Source organism: Fusarium falciforme, chromosome 11, assembly GCF_026873545.1.
Source record: "Fusarium falciforme chromosome 11, complete sequence".
NCBI lineage: Eukaryota > Fungi > Ascomycota > Sordariomycetes > Hypocreales > Nectriaceae > Fusarium > Fusarium falciforme.
In genome coordinates this window covers 1,812,415-1,836,210 of record NC_070554.1, presented here as the reverse complement: position 1 = coordinate 1,836,210, position 23,796 = coordinate 1,812,415, and the positions used below count along the sequence as shown (strand labels likewise).

Sequence of the window (23,796 nt, the reverse complement as noted above, 5' to 3'; positions counted from 1 at the left end):
TTGCCAAGCGATAAGGACGTAATTTAGAGTATAATAAATAAATATAAATATAAAATAAATAAATTATACTCTAAAGTTTATATCTAATCTTAGATTTATAATCATAAGCCTTTTATGCTCTGGTTCTGCGAATTGACGTGTGACATTTTTTTCTTGGACCACTAGACCGGACCCTAATCAGCGACCATGGCCTGGTGCGAGGGTAAGAGCGGTTCAGGGCCTCCATTTCGCTTTATAGTAATATTAGCCAAGGTACGACATAACAATACATCAATGAGCGTCTCATCCATGAGATTTACGAGGCCTTTAGTTGTCTGAATCATAGTTATAACAAGTTGATCCGGGACCGCCCATTGACGTTATTCTCAGGGCCATGGTAGCGCCTGACCTTGTTTGTGCGGCATGAGCGAGAGCGAGCTGCCTTGTATAAACCTTTAAACGCAGATGCGCATAGGCCTGTAGAGTTCCGGTTGGGAATCGTCGAGAGGGCGACGACTCGTGGCCGAAGGTCGGTCGGGGTCCTACCCCCACCACTAATTAAGAAAGGATCACGACTTCTAGCGTGATCCTCCCATGAGGATCACTGTGAGAGCCGTGATCCAGGATATTAGATCACCGTCGGATAAGTGATCCCCAATAAACCACCTAAGTATATAGAATATACCTATTGCACTTTCTTATATACTAGCTACCTCAGCTATCAATACAACTTGGTTACATTTAATACCTTTAAGCATATTACTAGACGTGATAACCCCCCTTGTTCAAGATAGCGCGACTAGTCTATCTGCTAATATAAACCCAGTACGACCGGTTTATCCCTTGGGAGCCCACACGATCGTCACACATAGTATCTACATTCTAGCCATCAGCAGATCGGACCACCTTAGTTATATGGTCTTAACATACTAATAGCATGTAATATTGTGTCCTCAAGGTGACCTTGTATCGTACGGCGCGTATCATGATACATTTAATATTGAGTAGTTGGCTCAAGCACAGCCTCAGAGCGAGCGTAACCTGCCGCAAGCACCTTTGACAAGTGTTGAGAGAGTGGAAACCAGGCAGGTGAACAGACGAAACACACGACATCATTGAGCGCCAAGAGTTCAAGCTAACAAGACCGAAACCTCCATCTCTAACCCTTTCGTCCACCTACTAAACCTGCGCTCAACCTTAGCAAAACAAGCATCCTGCTCTGCAGATTGGTTTTGAAACAGAGGGTAAGCATGTCTTAACATCAAGATCAATGCTCTTGTACAGAACCCGGAACTTCATTCAAGTGATTTGAGTGTAGCTGAGACAAATCCAGTAAAAGTTGCATCACTGACATACTATTGCTTCAGAGTTCCATATAATTTACGCTAGCGCCGCTTTGACGACCTGGTCGAGGTTCTCCTTTTGCAGTCCTAGCTGCTCCAGTTTCTTCAACTCCGCCGCATCAACCTTGTGGTTAAAGTCGCCGCCATGGCCCTCCAAGAAGTGTGTGACAAAGAACTTGACAAAAGGTGCGAAACTGTCGCCCTGACTAATTTTTTCCTCATAATCCTTAGCCACCTCATTCACATTCCGCGACTCAATGTCCCAATCCGCGTCTGTCGTGCCAGTTGCGCGCTGAACAGCGTCTAGGATCTCCCGCTGCGTAAGGTAGAACGATGGCGTGTACACAGCTTTGTTCTTGTACTTGGCCAGATAAGCCTCCGGTAGGCTCAGCGCCGCAGCAACTGCCTGAGCAGTGTGTGCGGTGGTCGCCGTATTGGCCTTGGCGTCGGCCCCTCGCCAGATCGTTGCCTTGCGAGCCTTGGCGTCGATGCCCCATAAGCCCGCAACGAGACCGTCATCGAGCCACGGGCCGATGGCCACAGAGACCCAACTGCTAACACCGAGCTTTTCAATCAAATCACGAATGCTCTTCTTTGCTATAAGAAGCCCATTCTCCTCTACAAGCTGGCCGGCGAAGGGGTCGGGGCCAAACTCAGATGGGAAGACGTAGGGGACGCCAACCTTAGCGGCCGCGCGGATCGCAGGCTCCTGAAGTTGGACGAGTTGAGGCAGAGGCGGCATTAAGACGAGGGCATCCTGGCCTTTGAGCACGTCGGCGAGGAAAGCTTCATCTTCAAGGTTGCCCTTCTTAACAATGACCTCGGAAGGAAACGTGCTGGTAGCCTCGGGTCGCTGAATAGCGGTAATAGTATGGACGCCCAGTTTGAGGAGGGATTCGATAGTCGGCTTCCCGAGCTGGCCGCTGCCACCAGTAATGGCGATCTTCCGTCCCTGGATTGCTGGAGCCATTGCGTATTAATTGCAAAATTGTTATGGATTCACTCGAAATAATGAGACGGTCGGGCTGATTCGCAGTCAGTATGTGAGGTAATTTTGGCCAAGTCGAGCTGAGCTCACCTTTAAGTAGTTGAGAGACTTGGAAGTTGAGGGAAGTTTAAGTTCCACTGGGCGGATTTTAGGTTTGCGTAGACACACTGCCGTGATAATCTATGCTTTTTGGTTGAGCGGGACTGCTTCTTATACCACCTTCTCTGCAGAGGCGGTTACTGCACTATTACTTCACGATGATTCGGCTGTGGTGATTTGCTTTGTCCCTTTGTCTGATTAATAATTCTCTAGGGCTTTATAACAATGAGATGGTCAAACGCAGTTTATTAATCCTGATTGATGGTTGATGGCATGACGACGCCTGGAAACCTCGTTAATTAGGGCGGGTATTCCCGCCTTTGCCGCTTTTGCCGCCTTTACCGTCTTTGCCGTCCGTATTTTCTGCGCTTGCTCACGCCCTTGAATTTGTAAGCAGAGGAGCGAAGTAGGGATAGGAAGAGGTGATCTTAATGCGGGGCTAGAAGTATCGGAACGTCCGGTGGCGGCGTTAGCATTCAAGCTTATGGTACATGGGGGGAACAAAAACTTAAACTAAACACTCGACGAACCTACCGAACCGGATGTCCGGATGTGACATCGCATATGCCATAATGATCTGGGCCACACCAGAGGAATTACTCCGAAGTACATCGCAACCACCCTGGCGCCTTCCACTCTTCACATCCAACTTGCGGGCGATGATCATTCGAAGCAACCGCACAACGCCGAATCTAGTACGTATTTTGCTACTCGTTGACCTCGCTCTTATTGAAACTGATGTCGTGACTCCCAAGGAGACACCCCTGCTACCGCAACGAGACTCAAGTCCGAAGTCGAGGCACACTCCCCGGAACAGGACCTTTCCAAACCTTCCACACGACACGTGAAGCCCCGATAATCCCAACACCACGACCCGCGATTATCACGACTAAGGGAATTAGGTGTTGAGAGGGGACTGAAGTTCAACCCTCATGCTGAGCAAATGCGAGTGAAGCCTCATGGCCAGGGCGGACATGGTGGGCGCCATCAATGGCAAGCTACGGGCGAACAGGCGTGCGTTCTTCATAAACCACCATCCGCTCTCTTCTATGACGGCCAAATGAGGTCGGGTCAACGGCGGCTAAGAAGTACCCCGCCACTGTACAATACCTGAAGGAGTATCTCGAAAAGTTAGGTGACGGCAAGAAGAACTTGAACGAGAACCGAGCCGCCATGTCTCTGGTCCAAAGCCGAGAAGAGACTTACAGAAGCAGCTTCTAGAACCCTGCTCACCACGACTAGTAGCTGGGGGAGCTAGGGGTTATCGGGGAGAGAGAGACCTTCCAGCGCGGTATGATGCCCAGAAGCCACTACAGAAACTGCTTCTAATCATAGGCAGAGCAATTCCTGCTTGGATACGCGCTGCAAGGCTGATCATTGGTAGGTCTCGTTTTTCTTTCGGGGCCTGCTGGTTACTTCCACCACGGATGGCCCTTGATTACTCTGCCCTGGTCTGACAACCATTCGCCAAGTCCTGGTTGTTCCTTGTCAAGATTCCCAAGATGGCAGACGAGGTGCTCTTTCGGTTCTCTGCGATAGCAGACCATTTCACCGTGGACATGGATGCCACCATCGAGAAGGCCAGAAGAGCGTTGTCCTGGCCCATCTTCATGCTACACGCATCAGTCTGGCGACATGAAGAGCGGAACGATCATCGAAATGCAAAACGAAGAGGCCGTGTTGAAGCGATTCAACGCCAACGAACAACGGACCCCATCCAAGTCATCGAGGATGTCAGGAGCAACGGGCCACCCTGCCCGATCAAGACGTTCCGCGACGCACCGACCGATCGCGCGAGGAAAGATGAGGAGCTGCAGAACTTTCCACGGAACTGGAAGCCAAGCGCGGCCCTTGATCACATTGGGTTGCTGCGAGCGGGACGCCGCGGCTCCAGGCACGCTCGATGGTCTTTGCGCCAAGAGCCTGACGATGTCTGATCGGAGCAATTCGCCCAAGTCTGAACTCATTTAGGCCGCAAGGTTACGTTTGAGCAAATCGTCTCGCTTTTGGCCATGGTCAGTGGCTGGGTAGTGTGCGGCATTCATTCACACAGAGTCTTCGGCTGTCGCGTGACGAAGTCACCCTCCCTTCCGTCCTTCTTTCGCAACATCAGCCCCCCGACGACCTTGTCTTCTCCACGGCCAAGGTGTTCATCAAGGTATGATTGAAGCCCGTCGGACTTGTTCGGCCACCAAAACTGACAACATTACAGCCGTAAAGTGATGGGATTCGAAGGAGCCCAGCGAAGGGAACGATCGCCGCTCTACAGGCAGATCATTCCTAAGATCGAAGTCAACGCGATTGGCCGGCCAACTGCAAGCTCCCTAAGTTTTACGATCGCGCCAACCAATGCCCCGAAACAATCCTCTTTGACGACAAGTTCCCCATCGAAATCATCCCAGTCCTGGCCATCGTCGCCTACAAGTCGAGCGAGGACGCAAAGCTCCATATCTCGACCGACTGACTACTGGATTGAAATACTACCCTAATTCATGCCAGGCACCTCTATGATCTGGCCAGATGGCGGGGGAAAGGCTCAGAGGGAACAAATGGGCATTTCTACCCTCTGCCTCCTCAATGATGTCTGATTCCTTGGGTTACTTAGCTACCACAAAAGGGCGGGTTGGCTCTATATGATTGCGCTGCCGATAACCATTGCTAGCCCTAGAATATTGGTCTGATTGGCATAAGGACGTGGGCCTTATACCCCGTCATGCTGGGGAAGGTGAACCTTTAAGGTTATAATAACCTAATCTTAATCTAGAAGTTTATTATCCCCTTAATCCTCTAGGGATATAGTATCATTAGAATTACTTAGACCGATAAGCTCTTAGTTTTATATCACTAATAACTATATTAATAAGATATGTAAGCTCTCAGAAGATAGCTACTTACTTAAGTTTTATCCTAGGTAAGCTTATGGGGAAGGCGAAGAAGCTAGCTGCGGCATATCCTAACCCCCTGACCTTCCGCGAGGGTCTTGATGAGGTTACTGCTGAACCTCTCGTTCTCATTATTGTTCCCATCCGTGAACTTGCTATCTAGATCTTCAGAGGGTGCTGGTCCCGATATTCGGCAGCAGCGGTAGCGTCGTCGTCATCGTACGACCGATCGATTGTTGATCTTGGCATTGTGTTGGCAGACATTGAATTGAGAAACTGCAGGCTTTGGGAGGCGCGCAAGGTCTGCTATCTCAGCATGCTGCGATCCGGTTTTGTCTATGGAGGTATCCCTATCCGTGAGTAGATCGGCCTCTGGGCAAGGGTATACCCCTTATGCAGCTAGATGCCCGCGACAGATGCTGACGAGATTACCAGGCAGTAGGAGCTGCAGGGGCGCTATTCTAGTTGTCGGTACCCGCGCTGCCTCCGCCAGAGCCCTAAGCGTCGCCGCTCCCTGCCCCGGGCCGCGAGCTTTAGCTCCCACTGACACCATTTTTGCTGCTGTGATAGACACTAGTCAGATATTAAGTCGGAAATAGGAACCATAGTCGGCTGTTCTAGAGCAGGGTGCTGCTTTTGGACTAATCCTCGCTCTTGTTGGGGTGATTGATGGGCGCATGTTGGCGCCTTAAGCTCTGGCAGCCGGATGGCAAGATGGCTCCCTCTCGTAAGGATTGCTAGATGACTTGCTAACCCTGTCCGATGCTGAAGATGAGAAAGCCGCCGACCTGTGGGTTTTGTTAGTATCGTCTAAATGGGAGTTGCGAATCTGTCTTAATGGCTCATCACCCTGGCCCTTCTGCCCTACTCTAGCCAGGACCATCATGCATCACTTGAGGGGACTCTGGCAATCGGATGTGACAAAGCAGCAGATCGCGGACCTCGACTGGGCTTGTTATCTCATGGAGAGCCGATTTGAACGGAGACAAATGCGGAAGCTGCGAGAGACTGGGCAAAAGTATCCTAGCATGCCCTAGAGCTTGGGTTGATAAGTGGTGAGATGGGCCACCATTAGGCAGATTGAACTGGTTTTGAAGGAACAGTTGCACATGTTTGCATCCAAGTCCCATATACGAAACGTTGTATTACTATTTCTGTGATATCCTCGTATTTCTGGGCAAGCGAGAAGTGGTGCGTCCCTGTGCTGATGGTGTTTGCTGTAATTTCATGCCGGCCTGTGATTGGTGGACCGTGACGCGGTCCATGACGAAACAAAACTTTCGCCGTTCGCGAGTCCTCATTCAAAATGTCACAAATCTCATCACACGACGCCATTTCTCATCAATATGAGCCCCTAATATGCCGTCCAGTTGGCTCAAGATATGGCGCCAAAGCGAGGTCCTTCAAGGGACCCCGACGGAACCCCCTCTGTCGAAGAATCTGGCCTGATCCCACTCCTGCTGGACATCCAAGAATGCCGTATTCCCCAGCAAAAAATGATCTGGATCGTCGAAAATCTCGAATGCCTCGGCCGTAGGCAATCGAAGAAACGAAAACTTGGCTCTTTGAAACAGAGAGAGTCCGCTGACGCCGACGAAGAACCCTTTTGGTGCCGGCAAGAGATCAACGCCTTCAACGACAGCAATTTCGTGGCGTTGTCTTATACCTGGGAAGCATCAGAAACCGAAGTTCAAAACCCAAAAGAGGAGGGCCATATTATCGAAACGAGAGACAGAAAGAATGCGTACCGCTCCAGTGTGCGTAACTCTGTACTGGAACGCATCACGAGATACATGCAACGGCATCAGGTTCCGTTGCTGTGGATCGATCGGCACAGCATTCCTCAAAAGGTCTGCCAGCAGCCGACGTGTAAGCATGAAGCATGCAACAAGAAGCAACATGCATTAGATGCCATGGATCGAGTTTACTCGCTGAGTGACCACCCAGTTGCCCTTCTTGGACGACCCATTAATAAAGAGAGTGAGATGGCAATTCTCGCTGCCGTCCTCAAAGGCCAACTGGTTGAATGCGTGGATGGGGAGTTCCAGCTGAGAGAGACAACGACATCCGAAAAAGCCCAGGAGGCTCTGCAGCTACTCTACGAGATCACCACAGACAAGTGGTGGTCGCGAGCGTGGACATTTCAGGAGAATTATCGTGCCGGGTTGAAAATGACGCTCCTCATTCACCACAGCCCTGACTTGGAGAAGCCAAAGCGAAAATTCCGCCTTTCAGGAAAGGCGCTGTTCAATCTCATTCCCGGGGAATTGAGTGTTCAGTCGGTCAGGCTTTCTGAGAATGCGACCAAGTTCTGCATCGCCTTGAGAAAACTCGCCACAGGGACGAAGGAGGACGAGGAGAAGATCCAACACATATTGAGAACTGCTGGAAAGTATACATTACTACTTCAAAAGTCGACGTCGATGTCCGGCATCATTGTCTCAGATGTACGCGCCAGAGGAGTCACAGAACCTTGGGATCTTCTGGCCATCATCGCCAACTGCTGCCAATACGCAACGCGTCTCAAAAGTACCATGTTGCAGGAAAAGAGCAAAAGGGGCGTTACCCTCGACCTCTCAATTTTAGCACTACGACTATTAAACGGAGAGATTCTGAAGAATGACCTTTCTATTCCCGCGAGTCCTATTGATCGCATTCACGATCTCTTCTTTGACGGCTTCCAAGCACCTCAGGGCGAAAGAAGTCTCACTTTCAACAAGGGCTGCCGCTTTGTCGACGTGCAGCTCATGACTGATGGCATTAAAACGATCGGTCACCTATGGAAACTAGACGAGAGGCTGAAAGCGCCGAGGTCATCACCGCGGTTATCACAAGAGAGTCAGAAGGGACAGCAGCAACTATCCGGTTACCACCGAACACGTCTACTACAGCTCATAGAGCTTCTAAAATCCCGCAAACACAACACTTACATGACCCTGATTAATGATTTGAAGGCGTTCCTCGACAAAGATGCCATGATTGAGGATGAAGGCTCGTTCGGCCTTAGATATCGCAGGATGATGGCTAAGGAGCTAGTGAGAGCTATGGATGCGGATGAAGGACTATCGCTCGGCTGTCTCTGCGACAGCAGTGGGAATACCACTGTTCATCGTGGATTTTTTATAATCGGGCCAAAAGCAGGCAGTTTGGATGACCAGTCCGGCACACACGTCTTTACCTCGCTTTGGTCTGAAACAAACGAGAGCGACGAGTACTACGGCAATGACCTCGATCATCATGTTTCCCTTGGCGTCGAAACGGGAGATATAGACCTCGGTGGACCGTGTCATCTGTATACAAAGAGATGGGTTCTTGGTTTATGTTTCTTTGAAGGTGTTGCGGCGTACGATGTCGTCTTTCCGTGGCCGTCGGGGTTACTGGAACAGAGCGTCAAAAGAGATGTAGAAGGGGTAATGAAAAATTTATCATAACCTCCAGATCGAAGTAGTCGTTAAGCTTATAATTAGTTATGTAGAAAAGGTGCCATCATAGATACTAATAGGATGATAACAGAGCGCGATAGCAAAGCGAACAAGTGAAAGCAGCCTCGGCTTGGTCTTTGGCTTAGTTCAAATCTACCTTAGCTAGTCACTACATCGCAATCACACCATCCAGCTGCAATTTCGTGCTCAAGTTCTTCGGAGACTTGTTGTTTGTCACAACAACCCAGGCTTCGGCGATCTTCTGGACCTGAAAGTTCGTCCTGTAAATCTGTATCATGGCGCGCTCGAGTTTTTTCTCGTCAAATATGCGATTCCTTTCGATCGTGTGAGAGATTTTGGGGCTCGTAAATGGCATTGTGTTTTGTTGGTATGACAGTGATTTAGTGGTATGCCTATAGAGACGTCTTGATCGATGTGTTGGCGTGACTCGATTATTGGCTGACCAATTGCATCAACATGCCCGACGGGAGGCTTATTTGTAGATAAAAGACAAGGCATCCTGAATTCAGAGATATCATGTCATTGGGTTGGCAGTGCATTCTGAAGCCGTGGCTGACTGTCGCCCAGCCAGTGAAAGGGCGATGCAAGCTTCCAGTGAAACGAGGACAAGACCGCTCAACCACTGCGCAGCTTTGTGAATTTGCCAGTATCGTTATGCACTTTTAGTCAACAGATTATTCACGGACCCGGGGAGCGACAGTCAGGTCGTCACGGCTGAGCCGTGTGTCGCTCATCAGAAAACCACGGGTCTACTGTTGGCTCGCACAGAGGAGGGCGGGGCAAGGGATCATTGAGTGTCGGCTTCACAAGTTTTGCCGAAGAAGCGAGTCTCAGGGGTTAAGGGGAAAGCTTGGACTATTAGCAGGAAATGGCTGTCGGGACTTGGTCTCCGGAACTATCCTGGAAATCACTTACCTGGTGAGAGGCCGGCACGGCTACACAGCACAACAATGTTGGCTGAGTTACTACGATGAGAGAGTTGAATGTGTTTAAAATCCGCGGCAGAACACATCCAGTGGATAAGTGGCATAGACCGTAACATCACAGCAAAAGTTCAGGTTATGGTATCGCGTTTCATTACGTGTAAATACTAATCATAGATTCGCTAGTATAAAGCCATTAATCATCCAAGCATCTCTGTCTTACAAGACGTATCGGAAGTGAGGGTTCTGAAGCATTCGTTAGTACAAGCGTGATGTGCAGTTGCGTGGAGCTCTTACCTCAAAGTCAGTGATATCAGCTCCCTCAGTCGCCGCGGCGTCGGTGTCGACCTCTCCAATGGCGGCCATAGCGGCATCCCGTCGCTTGTTGCGGCTGATCAACAGAAGTCGGAGAGTAATGGCGACCAGGACCTGGCCGACGGAGCAGCCAAGAATAGTGATACAACCAGTTTGATAGTTGGGTGCCTCCTTGCCTAGGAAGGCGTGAGGACCGATAATGTTGCCAGCGCAGTAACTAGAAAATAGTTAGCCAAGTGTCGATCCCACTAAGCAGCGAGAGACATACGCGATAAAGACCATGGCAGATGCCGTGATACGCTTGGTGTAGCCACCGAGGTTGGTAGCCGGCATCTGCATAGCGAGCACCAACGAGCAAACGAAGGCACCGACAATGTAGTAGCTGAAGAGAACGCCGACCTTGTGACTACGATCAAGCTTCCACATGAGGCAGACACCAACCACGGTGGGCAAAAGGTAGATCATCATGATGATGGTTCGCCAGTTCTTGATGCGAGAAGCAAGGTATGTGCCCGAGAGGATGTAGAACACCTGGAAAGCTCCCTGAGGGATACCAAGTGCAACAGTCTGGAGAGGATCGTGCACAACGCCCTTGATGATGAGCTTTCCGAAGTTGGCGATTCCACCGTTGATGACCTCGTTGAGAAGCATAAACAGGAACAGAAGCCAGACCTGGGGGTCGATAAAAGCCTCTCGCACTTGATACCACTTAATGGTTTGATTGAGGATGCCGGTTCGGGCGAGACGACCGCGGCCGATCAGGAGAGCGCGCTCTTCGAGGGTGAATCGCTTGGCTGTGAGGATGCTGTCGGGGAGGAAGAAGAGGAGGACAAGACCCCACACGATCGTCATGCCACCGCAGACGAGGAAGACTGCTTTCCAGATGGGAAAGCCGTTAATCTGCCCGATGCCGAAGGTGAGAATGCCACCGATCTATGTATCTTGTCAGTATCGTCCAATTGGGAGTTGCGAATATGTCTTACCATGGAGCCAACACCGTTGCAGCAATAAAAGATACCAGCTCGAAACGGTTGTTGCTCACGAGTATACCACATGGAAACAATCATCATGAAACAGGTAGTAATAGGCGCCTCAAAAACACCAAGGAAGAATCGGCAAGCCGCGAGACCACCAAAGTTGTGTCCAGCAGCCGTCAGCATGAGAACGCTGCCCCAGGCCAGAACGCAGCCGGAAATGACCTTGCCCATGCGCGTCTTTTGCGCGAGGAAGAGCCAGGGATACTCTGCCACCATGTAGGCAAAGTAAAAAATACTTGCGAACCAACTGTATTGATCTGATGAGATGCCGGTGTCGGTGAAGAGATCGAACACGGCAGAGTAGGCCATTGTGGTCTTGTCGATGTACTGCAGCATGTAGGTTCCCATGAGCAGCGGAAGGAGCACCATGTCGACCTTGCGGATCAAGCGCTTGTTGAGATCTGCGTCGCTCATGAGCTCCTCAAGGTACTCATTGGAAAAGTTGTGCTCGCGAAGAAAAGTCTCGGTGGCATCGAGCTCAACCACCTCACCAGGTGTGATGGACTCGAGCTTGCTCATGGCGATGTTCTCCTCGGCCTCGGCGGCCTTGGCGGAGCGCTTCTCGTCAGGCAATTGAGCGCCGGTAGTTTTGGCGTTTTGTGGCGACATTGCAACGAAATTGGAGAAAAGGGGGAAAGGTAAGAAACCCTGTAGTATTGACTGTTTGAGCCCTTCTCGCCTTGTCGCTGAATAGAGTTCAGTGACGAGTCAAGGTTGAAACTTGAGAGGGATGGAGAAGCATGGAAGATTCTGTGGGTCGACGTCCATCTATTTATCCCATTTCAATGGCAATGGAGGGAACAGAATCTGGGGTACATGACACGAACAAGCTGGGACCAGACGCGTATCTGGTTAGCATCTCCATGGCTATCTCCAAGCGTTTCCCCCCGTTATCAAGCCGCTCCACTCTGTGCCCAATCGAGCCATGGTTATCTGCGATTACTGCTTGGGGTCTGGGTCTAGCGAGTCGCCTCCGGTCCTCGGTGTCCAGATCTAGGATCCGGGCTCCGTCCTCAAGAGCCGTCGAGATATAGACGGGTCGGTTTTGCGGGGTATAAGAAGGATCAGGGCGGCTTTATCGCGCGGAACCTGATTGTCGGGATCTAATAGTGTCCTCTGCTATCTCCGTCGGCCGATAGTCTCTTGATAAGTGAGCTGTTGAAGGCCTACCGGCATCGTTATCCGCAGGGGTCCATACATCCCGAACCCCAGATTTCCACGGAGCGCAGTTTGGACTCCGATCTACGGGCTCCACCTTTGCTCCGAATCACGGTGCTTTCGCCTCTGGTTTCGTCAGTCTTTTGGGTTCTCGGCTTGTATTTAACGCAGCCAGCGTGACGGCTGTCTTTGCCCCTGCTTATCTCGTTTCGAACTTGGAAATCAAATCATCCACCGAAAGATCCGATACCATGGGAAGCCAGATTGAACCAACCGTCACCCTCCCTCAGGGTAAGATTATCGGCGTCCAGCTGCAGGACGCGCTTCCGCAGCCAGTCGACGGCTGGCTGGGCGTCCCCTATGCCTTGCCACCCACCGGCGATCGACGCTTTCGTCTGCCGGCCAAGATTCCTCCCTCCTCTGACACTGTCATTCACGCTTCCAAATATGGTCCTGCAGCTCCAGGCAAGCCACTTTTAGCGGGAAGTGCCCCCCTTGAGTACAGTGAAGACTGCTTGACTGCGAACATCTTTCGCCAGTCAGCAGGGTCGCATGCCAAGCTCCCGGTTGCGCTATACATCCACGGTGGAGCGTTCAATAGAGGCACTGCATCAATGCACAAGACTGCTTCAATGGTTGCAAATGCCCCTGAGCCATTTATCGCCGTTAGCTTCAACTACCGTATCGGAGCCCTTGGATTTTTGCCGTCTAGCCTCAGTGCCAAGGAAGGCGTGCTTAATCTTGGGCTCCGAGACCAGATTCTCATGATGGAGTGGGTTCAAGAGAATATTGCGGCCTTTGGTGGCAACCCGGATAATGTTACCTTGTTTGGTCTTTCAGCTGGAGCCCACTCTGTAAGTTGTGTCCCATTTCTACGCATGTGCTGTATCAGTCGTGTTAATATGTGATTAATAGATTGGTCATCATTTGATGCACTACAAGGAGGGTGTCGCGCCTCTCTTCCATAAGGCCATCCTCGAGTCTGGAGCCCCCACGTCTCGAGCTGTCAGGCCATACAACGCACCTATTCACGAGGCCCAGTTCAAGGACTTCCTTCAACAAGTTGGTGTGCCCGAAGACCTGCCCGAGGACGAGATCTTCCCCTACCTGCGAAAGCAACCCGAGAACGTCATTACGGCCGCTCAGACAGCTACCTTCGATAAATACAACCCCTCGCTTCGCTGGGCCTTCCAGCCAGTTATCGATGGCGACATCATCGCCCGACCGCCCCTGGAGACGTGGAAGCAGGGCAAGTGGCACAAGGTGCCCATCATGACCGGCTTCACCACCAACGAAGGCTCTCTCTACGTGGACAAGAAGATGTCCACTGGGTCTGGGTTCCGACACTTCTTCGAGGAGTTGCTGCCTCTTCTCTCTAAGGAAGATATTAACACCATCGATAACCTTTACCCTGATCCGGCCACTTCTGATGAATACAAGGAGACACGAGAGGGCATGGGTGCTCAGTATAAGCGTATTGAGGCTGCATATGCTCATTATGCTTACGTGGCACCTGTGCGACAGACAGCAGAGCTGGCCTCTCCCTCAGCTCCTATCTATCTTTACCACTGGGCTCTTGTCTCCTCTATTAACAATGGTGCCCAGCACGGTGATAACATGAGGTACGAGGTCTGTGATCCAAATGTGGTCAAGATCTCCCCAGCACAGAAGGAGGTGGCAGGCACCACAAACGCCTACGTCACGAGCTTCATCACCAAGGGTGACCCCAATGCGGTCGGTGGTGAATATGCCAGCCGACCAAAGTGGGAGCCATATGACGGCAAGGCACCCAAGGTTCTCCAGTTCGGCCCTGGAAATGAGGAACTGATTGGAGGCGGTGTTGGTAGCCCTGCTGCGTTTGTAGATGATGTCTGGGGACGCAAGCAGTCCGAGTTTTGGTGGAGCAAGGTGGACATCTCGCAACAATGAGAAGGGATTCAGCTACCTGAGAATGATGAAATGTAAAATTGTAGCTATACCTACAGCATGATAGATGGTTAACAAGAGGTATGACGTTAAGATCACCTTTGAAGAGCGATCCCCTTGGAAGTCTTCGACCTTAAAGTTCAGGCAAAACAAGGCCAGGATGGCCATCGTATCCCGTATTGGACCACTGCGAGTTTCACACCGAGTTGAGGAGTTGACGCCGGTTCTCCCCGGAACCAAGGGTCTCAGCCCGAGACATCCCGACCAATAAGAAGGGGCCTGAAACTGATCAACGCCACGCGAATAAGCGCTATGCCGAAAGCGGCTGCCTCCTCGAGCTCTAGGGTGGGGACGGATACGCGATACGAATGTAATGAGCTTCTTCTGGAGGACTCATATAAGGACAGTAACGTTCAACTGAAGGCTTTGTGGCATTTTTCATTCTTTTTATCTTCTATAATCCTCCAAGTTTTGCTTACATCTACGTCTCTTCAACATCTCCTCATCTTAATATCTGGCGGTCCTTTGAGCTTCATGATTCTACCATGTCACTACCACTTGCGCCGTTGCGCAATCGACTTCTGCGCATCAACAACATGCAAGTAGGATTTTCGAGACTCTCGATTTCTCCACGACAACTATCGACAACAAGAAACATGCGGGACGTCCAAAAAGAACAGAGGGCGAGCAAACAACCCCAACCACATCGACCTCAAGACTCAGGCAATCCTTCATACCCTGCCTTCAGCCTCGACGCCTTGGGTCTCAGCAAGAATATGAGGGTGGCTGTTCTTGTACTCATCAGCATTTTTGGAACTATTGAGACGTGGTTTTACTGCCAAGCTATTTGGCGGTGGTGGAAGGGTCGGCAAGAGTCGCAGCAGGCTTGAGCCAACGCACTGCAAGAGAACATCTGACAACTTTTCTTTGCTCACCCCACTTCCTGGGCTATGAGTTTCGATACAAATAAGATAGAAATCAGCTGCGTTGGAAATTGAGAGACAGAACTTTGGGCAAGGTGTAATTGGACGAGGGCATGACCAGCATGAAACCTCAAAAACATCACCACACGGGCAAACATCACCACTTTACAGATGTATTATACCTGATACAAACATTGATTGGCCAGTCATATAATAATTTCTTGCGCTATTAAGGTAGAAAAGGCTTCATGTTGGACCATGTTTACGGAAATTGCATCACAACTGGCGAAGAGTTTGTCCAACTTCGAGGGTCCAGGATCCAGAATGTGCTAGAAAGGAGTGAGAGATGAATGATAGAAATGAGATATTAATTCTGTTTGTATTAATGAGTTGAATAACAAAAATTATCTCTCTACTTGCTGTCATGCGGTTACGCACTCGTTGATTAAGCCCTTCACTGCATTTTAGGCACCGTGAGAGGAGTGATATTACATTAAAGGAATTTCAGACATGTTAACTCTTATAGTAACATACCCCCCATTGCATTGATTTCAGCAAATCAGTTTATCTCATTCTGATTATTAATTTTCTCCCCCTGCAGCCTGGCCCTTTGGCTTGAAAACCACTTACCTCTCCCCAACCACACCATAACCATCCATCCCCCTCAATTGCCCATGCACACTCTCATCCCTCCTCGCAAAGATGCGTCTCATCAACACGAAAACTTTACAGCTGGAAGAGTTCAATGAAGACAATCGGCCGCTCTATGCGATTCTCTCCCACACTTGGGGAGACCAAGAGGTCACATTCCAGCACATGCAAGACGACAGGAGCCACCATTCATGGAAAGCCGGTTACCGAAAAATCGCCCAAACATGCAAAGTGGCTCTTAATTCCGGCATAGGGTACGCCTGGGTCGACACCTGCTGCATCGACAAGACAAGCAGTGCCGAACTGTCCGAGGCCATCAACTCCATGTTCAGGTGGTATGAGGATGCCGAGATCTGCTACGCTTATCTACCAGATGTGGTTGGTCCATCTAGCGGAGGGCTTGCCGTTGTTGAAAGCCGCTGGTTCACTAGGGGCTGGACACTGCAGGAGCTCATCGCGCCTCGAAACCTCGTCTTTTATGCGACCAACTGGAAATACATCAATTCCCGGAGCAACCTCAGCGAGGCCATCGCACGTGTCACCGGCATCGAGGAGAGACTTCTTAAGGACAATCGCGCCAAGGCTGGTTCGATATTAAGAACCACAAGCATAGCCCGGCGGATGAGTTGGGCGGCTAGACGGCAAACAGCTCGTACAGAAGACCTTGCCTACTGTCTACTGGGAATATTTGACATAAATATGCCTCTTGTCTACGGAGAAGGCGCTAGGGCCTTTACCCGACTCCAAGAACAAATCATCCAGCATACGGATGATCAGTCGATATTCGCATGGGGTCTTCACGACGGCATTAAACCCGAGGCCGGACCTGACACGAGCACCAGTGTCCTCGCCCCTTCACCGGCAGCCTTTGTTGCATCCGGAGACATCGTTCAAGTCGACACCGGGGAGGAGTCTGCACCCTTCTCATTGACCAATCGTGGAATTCGAATCGACCTCCGCGTGGGGTTGATTCGTGGCCGTCGGTACGGCATAATCCCCTGTCGACGAAACAAAGCAACGGGTCTTCTAATGATCAAGCTTCAGAATTTGCAGGGCAATCGGTTCTTCAGAGTCGCCGACGCGCCAGTCACGTGGAGGAGCTATCTGGCATGGAAGCGGACACCCAAGATTCCCGTGTATCTGATGACAGTCCCTCCCCCTGAAAAACATCAGATCCCGTCTGGCTCCTTTCTTGTCGAGCTCCCCCGCGACCAGATCGCAGTGCACAGCGTCTCTAAAGGATACACCTGGTCTCCAGCGACAGACCTGATCACCAGGAACGAGCCCGAACCTCAGTTTGAGAGGGAAACCCAGCTGCGTCTGGTCTTAAAGCCAATAATCAACGGGGGTCTTTCATGCTCAGAATCATTAACTGTTTCCATTTGGATCCGTTGGCCATTCAAGTACTCCAAAGAATGCGAGTGGGTAACTTACGATGTGAAGTACTCCAGTGACAAAGAACAGCTTCGAATGAGCAGTCAATATGTTTGGCCGTTTTTTGCGGAAGTCGAGAAACAAGTTGTATTTGGCCAGCGGGTTGTTGTGATCGATGTGTTCTCATGGGAGAAGGAGAATAGAATGCTAAAGCAGCTGCAATGGTCCCGAATGTGCCTCGGAAGGCTTCTGGACAGATACCTCTTCGAAACCCTCGGTGTCCGAGGGTCTTGGTTTATCATTTTATCACCTCGATTCATCCAGGGCCTCGTCGGACTCAAACCAACTCTACAACTCGCCCTAGCTCTCTTCATAATGTCCGGAAAAGATTTGCAAGTTGAGCCGACGTTGTCAGATGTCATCAGAAATCTGGTTCTCTTCTATATTTCGCTCGATTTTCCTTCTCTTTCTAATATCGTTTCGCTGATTTTTTTATTCTTTTGTTGCATGGATGTACTTGTCTGTCTGGACTATCGGACCACTTCTCGGGGCATCCGCGATTGTCACAATTGGCACTGTCTTGCATCGGTTATGGGTGTTCAGACGCAAACTACGTAGACACTGAAACCCTACGTGTATCCAAACGTTAAGAGAGGATTGAGCCAATTTGAAACCCCGAGACTCTGTGATATGTGAACACCCGGTGTAGTCGCTCCAGCGCAGAGCTCATGTGTTATGAGTCTAAAGATGTGAAGGATTCGGACAGAATTGCTATTCGAAATTAGGGTAATGGACTCTCGTCAACTTTTAGAGAAGCGTCTTAAAAACGCAACTTGATGAACCAACGTTCCAGCGGTGGAAGTTCTTTCTATTCCCACAACCGGAATACTCGTTTCTTATCCTCGAGAGACCCTGGTTTCTTCTGTCGGTTTCGAAATGTGTCGCCCTCCATCGCCAAAGCCGCGGATTCTTGATAATGGCCATGTGGCATGGCGGCAAGAGCAGCCTTTTTTAGACGTACCCGCGAACTCTTCTTCTACGCGTTCCTGTAAAAGTGGATCAAAGGTGAAGTCTCCTCGCCCGCTCGAGTGGAACTCATCTTGTCATGCTCGCCCAAGAAATCGCCACGGTCTTTCGATATAAGCGCGAACAGCGGACGTGCCCATTTGAGATGATTACGCTCACTGCCAAGCCATAACCGAAAGAGAAGGACCAAACTTTAGATAATCCTTCTTGTTACAGGATATCCGACAACAGCAATAGACGCCCCTCCTCCCACGAGACCCCAGAAACGAAAGCCATGGCCTTGGCCGCCCATGGCCAGACCCAACTGCCGTTTCTCCTTCAACTGCGTAAGCCATATCTAGGGCTACCGACCCATTGGGTCTTTGCTCGGGCCCGCTTTGCCCTCCCAAATTGCCCTGCTGTCCATATATCGGCTGCTCACGCGTTTCAGGACCCTCCGCTGGCCTCTGGCGTCTTCGTCGTATAAGACGACCCATCATCACCCCTAACCTGCATGCTGCTAGAACGCCAACGACAACTCCCGCTATGGCACCTCCAGAAAGGCCTGTCTGCCTGTCTTCGGTCTCAGGTAGTTCCGTGGTCCCCAGAGGCGTAGTCGTGGCGCTTGTAGCTATCCTGTCTGACGATTGCCACATGATGACCCAGACCTACTAGGTGAAGCCGATTAGGTGTGATCCCGCGCCTCGCGTCTTGAAGGGATGTGTAGTGGCTAGGTTCCGATCCGGCATGCAGTGTTATGTGGAGGTCGGCAGCCAATTTGGCTGATTAACCACAACAAACTCCGCCTTCTGCAACTCCGGTACTGGGAGTACGGACCGAGGGTGGAGTCTAAGGTTATGGCGAGCGGCAGTTGATGCAACATGCCACTAGAAGTACCTATGCAAAGCGTTAGGCCTCCGTTCGGCCTCTCGGAGTCTATGTGGATACAATGACAAGTTGCTCATGATGCTATAGCCGGCATTCCCTTTTCGAAGCGATCAGAGCCTTCGGTCCGGCTAAGGAGGTCTATTCTGCCACTGACCAGAAAAACTTTCGACGTCTGCGCCGTATGCTTAGAATCGATCCTCGTAAAGTAAAGGGCCAAATCGAAGACACCAGCGGCGGTCTCCAAAAGGACTCACACCGTTGGCTCCTGAACCATGAAGGCTTCCACCGGTTTCAGAATGACCCACAAACTCCTCTCCTTTGGATCAGCGGCGGCCCTGGTACAGGCAAGGCGATGCTGCTTTGCGGCCTAATCGATGAGCTATCAGCGAAGCCAACAGCCCTTTCTTACTTCTTTTACCGGGCTTCTAACCCCCGCCTCAACAGCGGAGTGGCTGTTTTACGTGGTCTTCTATATGTGCTCGCTTGCCAAAGACCATCACTGATCTCTGGGTATGACCTTTTGGGAAAGCAACGAGATGAGGATACTTCAACCTGGGAGCCTCTTGCCAAACTCGTCTCATCCACACTAGAAGATCCCTTGCTAGAAGGTGCGGTTCTAGTTGTTGATGCGCTCAATGAGTGTTCCGCCGATCGGGAGTCACTTATTGAGTTTACCAAGAAGCCTTCGCGTGTCAAGTGGATCATATCGAGCCGAGACCTGCCAGACGTCAGAGATGACTGGAATGGTCTGAGTCAGGTCACATTGAGACTTGAAGCACATGAAGATGTCATATCCCATTTTGTTGACACATACATCCAACGTAAACCGGGCAATTTGGGAAGAGAAAAGAATTTCGACCGGAAAACCAGGAGTATCCTGAATTCGCCTCACTCGTCCCTCTGTAAGAGGATCCTGGCAATCGCCACAGTCGTCTTTTGTCCAGTTACCTTGGAGGAGTTGGGGAACCTCGACTTTGAACTGCAAGACGTCAATGAGGAGCTTTTGGAAGAACTCATCTTGACCTGCGGCCCCTTTTTGACCCTCCATAAAAAAACCATAGACTTTGTACATCTTTCAGCCAGGGAGTTCTTGCTGTCAGCTGGGTATCGTCTCGTCATGCCTTTAGGGGTTGCCCATCAACAAGCCCGCGTCTTTTTTGCGTCGATGAAATGCCTCATCAACACACTCCGCGAGGATATTTACAGCTTGCAAAACTCAGGAGTGCGTATTCATGAGGTTCCACGACTTGATCCTGGCCCTTTACTTGCAGTTGGATATTCTTGCACCAACTGAGTTGGTCGTCTAGAGCGTGCTCGCACAGAGTCGAATTTACATGAGGAGCTTTGGGACAGTCGTGGCGTCTTATCTATGTTCCTCAAGGTACATCTCTTACATTGGTTTGAGGCTTTGAGCCTATTGCATGGCGTTCCAGAATCCCTTGCAGCCTTGCAAAGTCTGCGAGTGTCCAGAGTAAGTTGTTGTCGACGGTTATACTCGTCGAGAAACCCGCCTGACCTAGAAACAGGAATACTTCAAGTCACTAGATGCGCTTCTTCTGACTCAGGATGCATACAGATTCCTTCTTTGCCACGAGGAGACGATAACTCATTTCCCATTACAGGTCTATGCATCGGCGCTCGTGTTCAGTCCTGATCAGAGCATGGTTAAGCAACTCTTCAATCACCAAACCCCTACTTGGATGGCATCCTTACCGAGAATTAGAGGAAATTGGTATTCCCAAGCAGTCGAGGCTCATGATACCCGGTTGCTCTCAATGGCATGGTCGTGGGATACCCAGCGAGTTGTCTCCGGCTCACGCGATGGTACAATCACCATGTGGTATACCGCTGCAGATGTTTGCGTGGGAAATATCAGGAACCATGGCACCAGGGTGAACTTGGTTGCTTTCTCTACCAATGGCCGACGTTTCGCATCGGCCTCCTCGGATGGCCTGATCAAGATTTGGGACGCCGATACCTGTGAGTGCCGAATGGGGCTCTTTGGAAATGCCGGCACAGTAAACCAGGTTGTGTTTTCGGCGGATGGGACACTTGTCGCCGCAGCCTTTTCAAATGGACTGGTTAAGATCTGGCGCGGCAGGAACGCCACTAGCTTACAGGTCCTTGATGGGCGTTGCGGGTCAACGGAAGCAGTTGCGTTCTCGACTGATGGCCAGATACTCGCATCAGGCTCGATTGAAGGACATCCTCTCCTCTGGGACGTGGCTACGGGCCAGATCATACAGGACCTCGAAGCTCATGGCTACTCGGCGGTCTCGATGTCCTTCTCAGGATATGGCCAGCAACTGGCATCAAGTTTCGCCAACGGGACGCTTATGGTATGGGTCACTAACATGGGTTATGAACCCCATGTGGTTGAAGTCAGGAGGATAATTCGTCACCTTTCGTTTGACCCGAAGCCCAGGAACTGTCTCTTTGCGGACATAGGTCGTCTCGAGATATCTCCCTCAGGGGAGGCCAGATTTCCAGACTACAGCCTCAGTGCTGACAATTGTTGGATTTTGAAAGATGGGAAGCGTGTACTCTGGATACCTTTGAAGTACCGCTCGAGCTTACCAGGCGGACCAGTGGTGAGGGGATCAATGGTTGGCCTTGTCAGTGACTCTGGCGATATTCTAACGATGCGGTTCGCATGAGACGGGGTTGGTAGTGCCAGACAATCTTAGGTGCCAACAGGTAGGATTCCAATTCAATCATACGTTGTTCCTAGATTTTGACGCAACGGTCGTAATACAGTGGCAATGATGTGCCAAAGGATTGATGGTGCTATGTATGACTCTTTTCTTTGCCCATGTCAACAGTCGGAGTTGGACTCCCGAAGATCACGACAGATCCACACTGAAGCCAGTTGCTGTAAACACTTTCGTAAGCGACCCAATCGCTCACACAGTGATGGAGACAAATCACAAAGAGTCACAAAAGATGGGATGCTTCTCGCTTCAAAATTCGACGGAGGACCTGCATATGCAAGATGCCGACGATGCCGCCACTGTTTTACCGGCGTCGGTACCTTCACCGGACCTTGTTGGATCTCACGACAAGGGACTTGAGAAAAGGGCCGTTGAGAGATAACTCTGCAGATTGGTTGATTAATTGAGTAATCAGATCGTTGTCGAGATCCATTTACCCTACATGCTGCCACAATGATGTGGATTCGGACCTTTTATTAGTCGGTGTGAAATACTCCGAGAAGGAATTTTGTTTACCCGAGAGCTGGCCGAGAGAATTGGCGACAATGAGTGGATGGAGAAGAACTGGAGTCGCCAAGTTGGAATTGAATCATGGGAACTCGTATTACTTTATTTATTCCGAGTAAGAAGCCGATTGGAAATGCGGAAGCCATTGCAATAACGAATTCTTTGTTTATGAGTCTTGTTTATCTTGATCTCCACCCTACTGATTCTCAACTTACCCTCGCTCTTCGGTATCCTCGGAGATATTGCCCCTCAACTCCGCACGGAGATGCTTGCCCTGCCAAGACGATTTTACCTTCCGCTACTCATGCCAAGGGAAAATATCGGAAGTTGTTCACTCCGTCTCTCCCGGTGGGGGAGTGAAATACATTCCCCCTCGTTTCCCCAACTCTTCACCCCCACAAGATCATCCCCCCCATTCTCCAACAGACGGGACTGGGATGGCCTGGCCAAGCTGGACGGACATGAACGGCCGGCAGCCTCGTTTTCTAGAAGTCGAACCTCGTTCTTGGGCTTCCGTTGAGACGCATGACACGCTGCACATGGTTCGAGGGGGGCGTTTCATGTGGGTGAGGTTGCTAACCGCCGAAATGGCGAGATACAGACAGGACCTGCAGAAGCACGTGGTTTCTGGATAAATGCAGTAACTCTGATTATACAGCACCTTATCAAGAATCACTTTGTTAGACACAGACTTGACAAAGACCGCCTTTCACCGCCTTGACGATGTCCGCAACGGTACACTCCGCTCTCCCGTCACGTCAACCGTCCTCTCCGTCCTCCAATGAAAGCTTGAGTATTCCCCCTGAGAAAATACATGCCCTGGTTGGTCGTTGCCCAGGTGCTACGGCACGCCCTTCACCAACAAGCGATGGAGCCAACACCTATTCCCGAGGATCCACATGGACTCTGTTTAAATGTGTCAAAACAACCTATTTTTTCGTAATCGAAATATCTGCCGCCTCCGACCTCTTGCTTTTCGCCTCTAAAGTTTGAACGGCTTCGGATAAGCTTGGACCTGGTATGGCCTTGTCCTGGGCGCCTTTCCCGCAGATGCATCAAGATCAAACTCCGAGATTTCAACGACGTGCGATATCGCATTGACTATGACTACTATTTCCTACGTCTCACATAGACGAAGCAAACTTGATGATCAACTCCATACAGAACAAACAACCCCGTCCATGCCATCCTTCCCCAACACCTTGTCGCAGCGACTCTGGGGTCGAGATTGAGAGCCCTTTTTGACCCGCAGCCCCATTAATCTCCTCATCTCACAGAGGAGGTTTTCGGGGAAAGATCGCTGAGGGGTGACGTAAAAAGGATGCATCTCAGACGACCCAGCGTCCTTCACAGCGCCGCTAACGGAACGAGACACTCGCCTTCCTCGCAAGGATACGGAGGGTCAGCGTTACCGTCAGCGTTTTCCATGACCTGATGGATTTTGTATATTTGCTAACTTTTACGTGAGAGAAGCTCTTGATGTCTCCATTCCCCAAGCTGACTCCGTGCCAAGCGACGGTGTCCCATGGGGCTCCACGATGGAGAATCGTCTCTGTCCTTGTTCTAAGCAGGTGACGGCGTCAAGGGTTTTTCCTGGAGTTTTTTAATTGTCTCATCCGGAGTCTAGTCACCTTCTCGACAAAA

The 23,796-nt window shown here is 50.6% G+C and overlaps 6 protein-coding genes across 6 annotated transcripts; 4 read left to right on the top strand and 2 right to left on the bottom strand.

Moving 5' to 3' along the window:
• Positions 1-1,359: 1,359 nt before the first annotated feature.
• NCS54_01353400 (NmrA domain-containing protein) lies at positions 1,360-2,292 on the bottom strand (the record flags this gene model as incomplete). The annotated part of the gene is made up of 1 exon (XM_053158723.1): positions 1,360-2,292. One exon carries the CDS (start codon positions 2,290-2,292, stop codon positions 1,360-1,362), a length of 933 nt encoding a protein of 310 aa, XP_053014698.1.
• A 4,381-nt stretch (positions 2,293-6,673) lies between these two features.
• NCS54_01353300 (HET domain-containing protein) lies at positions 6,674-8,830 on the top strand (the record flags this gene model as incomplete). The annotated part of the gene is made up of 2 exons (XM_053158722.1): positions 6,674-8,567; positions 8,805-8,830. 2 exons carry the CDS (start codon positions 6,674-6,676, stop codon positions 8,828-8,830), a joined length of 1,920 nt encoding a protein of 639 aa, XP_053014697.1.
• A 1,046-nt stretch (positions 8,831-9,876) lies between these two features.
• On the bottom strand, positions 9,877-11,618 carry NCS54_01353200 (Hypothetical protein; the record flags this gene model as incomplete). Its single annotated transcript, XM_053158721.1, has 4 exons — positions 9,877-9,903; positions 9,955-10,189; positions 10,241-10,905; positions 10,956-11,618. The coding sequence occupies 4 exons, from the start codon at positions 11,616-11,618 to the stop codon at positions 9,877-9,879; spliced, it is 1,590 nt and encodes a 529-aa protein (XP_053014696.1).
• Positions 11,619-12,385: 767 nt separating this feature from the next.
• NCS54_01353100 (Carboxylic ester hydrolase) lies at positions 12,386-14,096 on the top strand (the record flags this gene model as incomplete). The annotated part of the gene is made up of 2 exons (XM_053158720.1): positions 12,386-13,021; positions 13,083-14,096. The coding sequence occupies exons 1-2, from the start codon at positions 12,419-12,421 to the stop codon at positions 14,094-14,096; spliced, it is 1,617 nt and encodes a 538-aa protein (XP_053014695.1). The 5' UTR covers positions 12,386-12,418.
• Positions 14,097-15,718: 1,622 nt separating this feature from the next.
• Positions 15,719-20,228, top strand: NCS54_01353000 (HET domain-containing protein; the record flags this gene model as incomplete). Its single annotated transcript, XM_053158719.1, has 2 exons — positions 15,719-16,962; positions 19,022-20,228. The coding sequence occupies 2 exons, from the start codon at positions 15,719-15,721 to the stop codon at positions 20,226-20,228; spliced, it is 2,451 nt and encodes an 816-aa protein (XP_053014694.1).
• A 541-nt stretch (positions 20,229-20,769) lies between these two features.
• Positions 20,770-21,591, top strand: NCS54_01352900 (Hypothetical protein; the record flags this gene model as incomplete). The annotated part of the gene is made up of 1 exon (XM_053158718.1): positions 20,770-21,591. The coding sequence occupies one exon, from the start codon at positions 20,770-20,772 to the stop codon at positions 21,589-21,591; it is 822 nt and encodes a 273-aa protein (XP_053014693.1).
• Between the last annotated feature and the right edge of the window lie 2,205 nt (positions 21,592-23,796).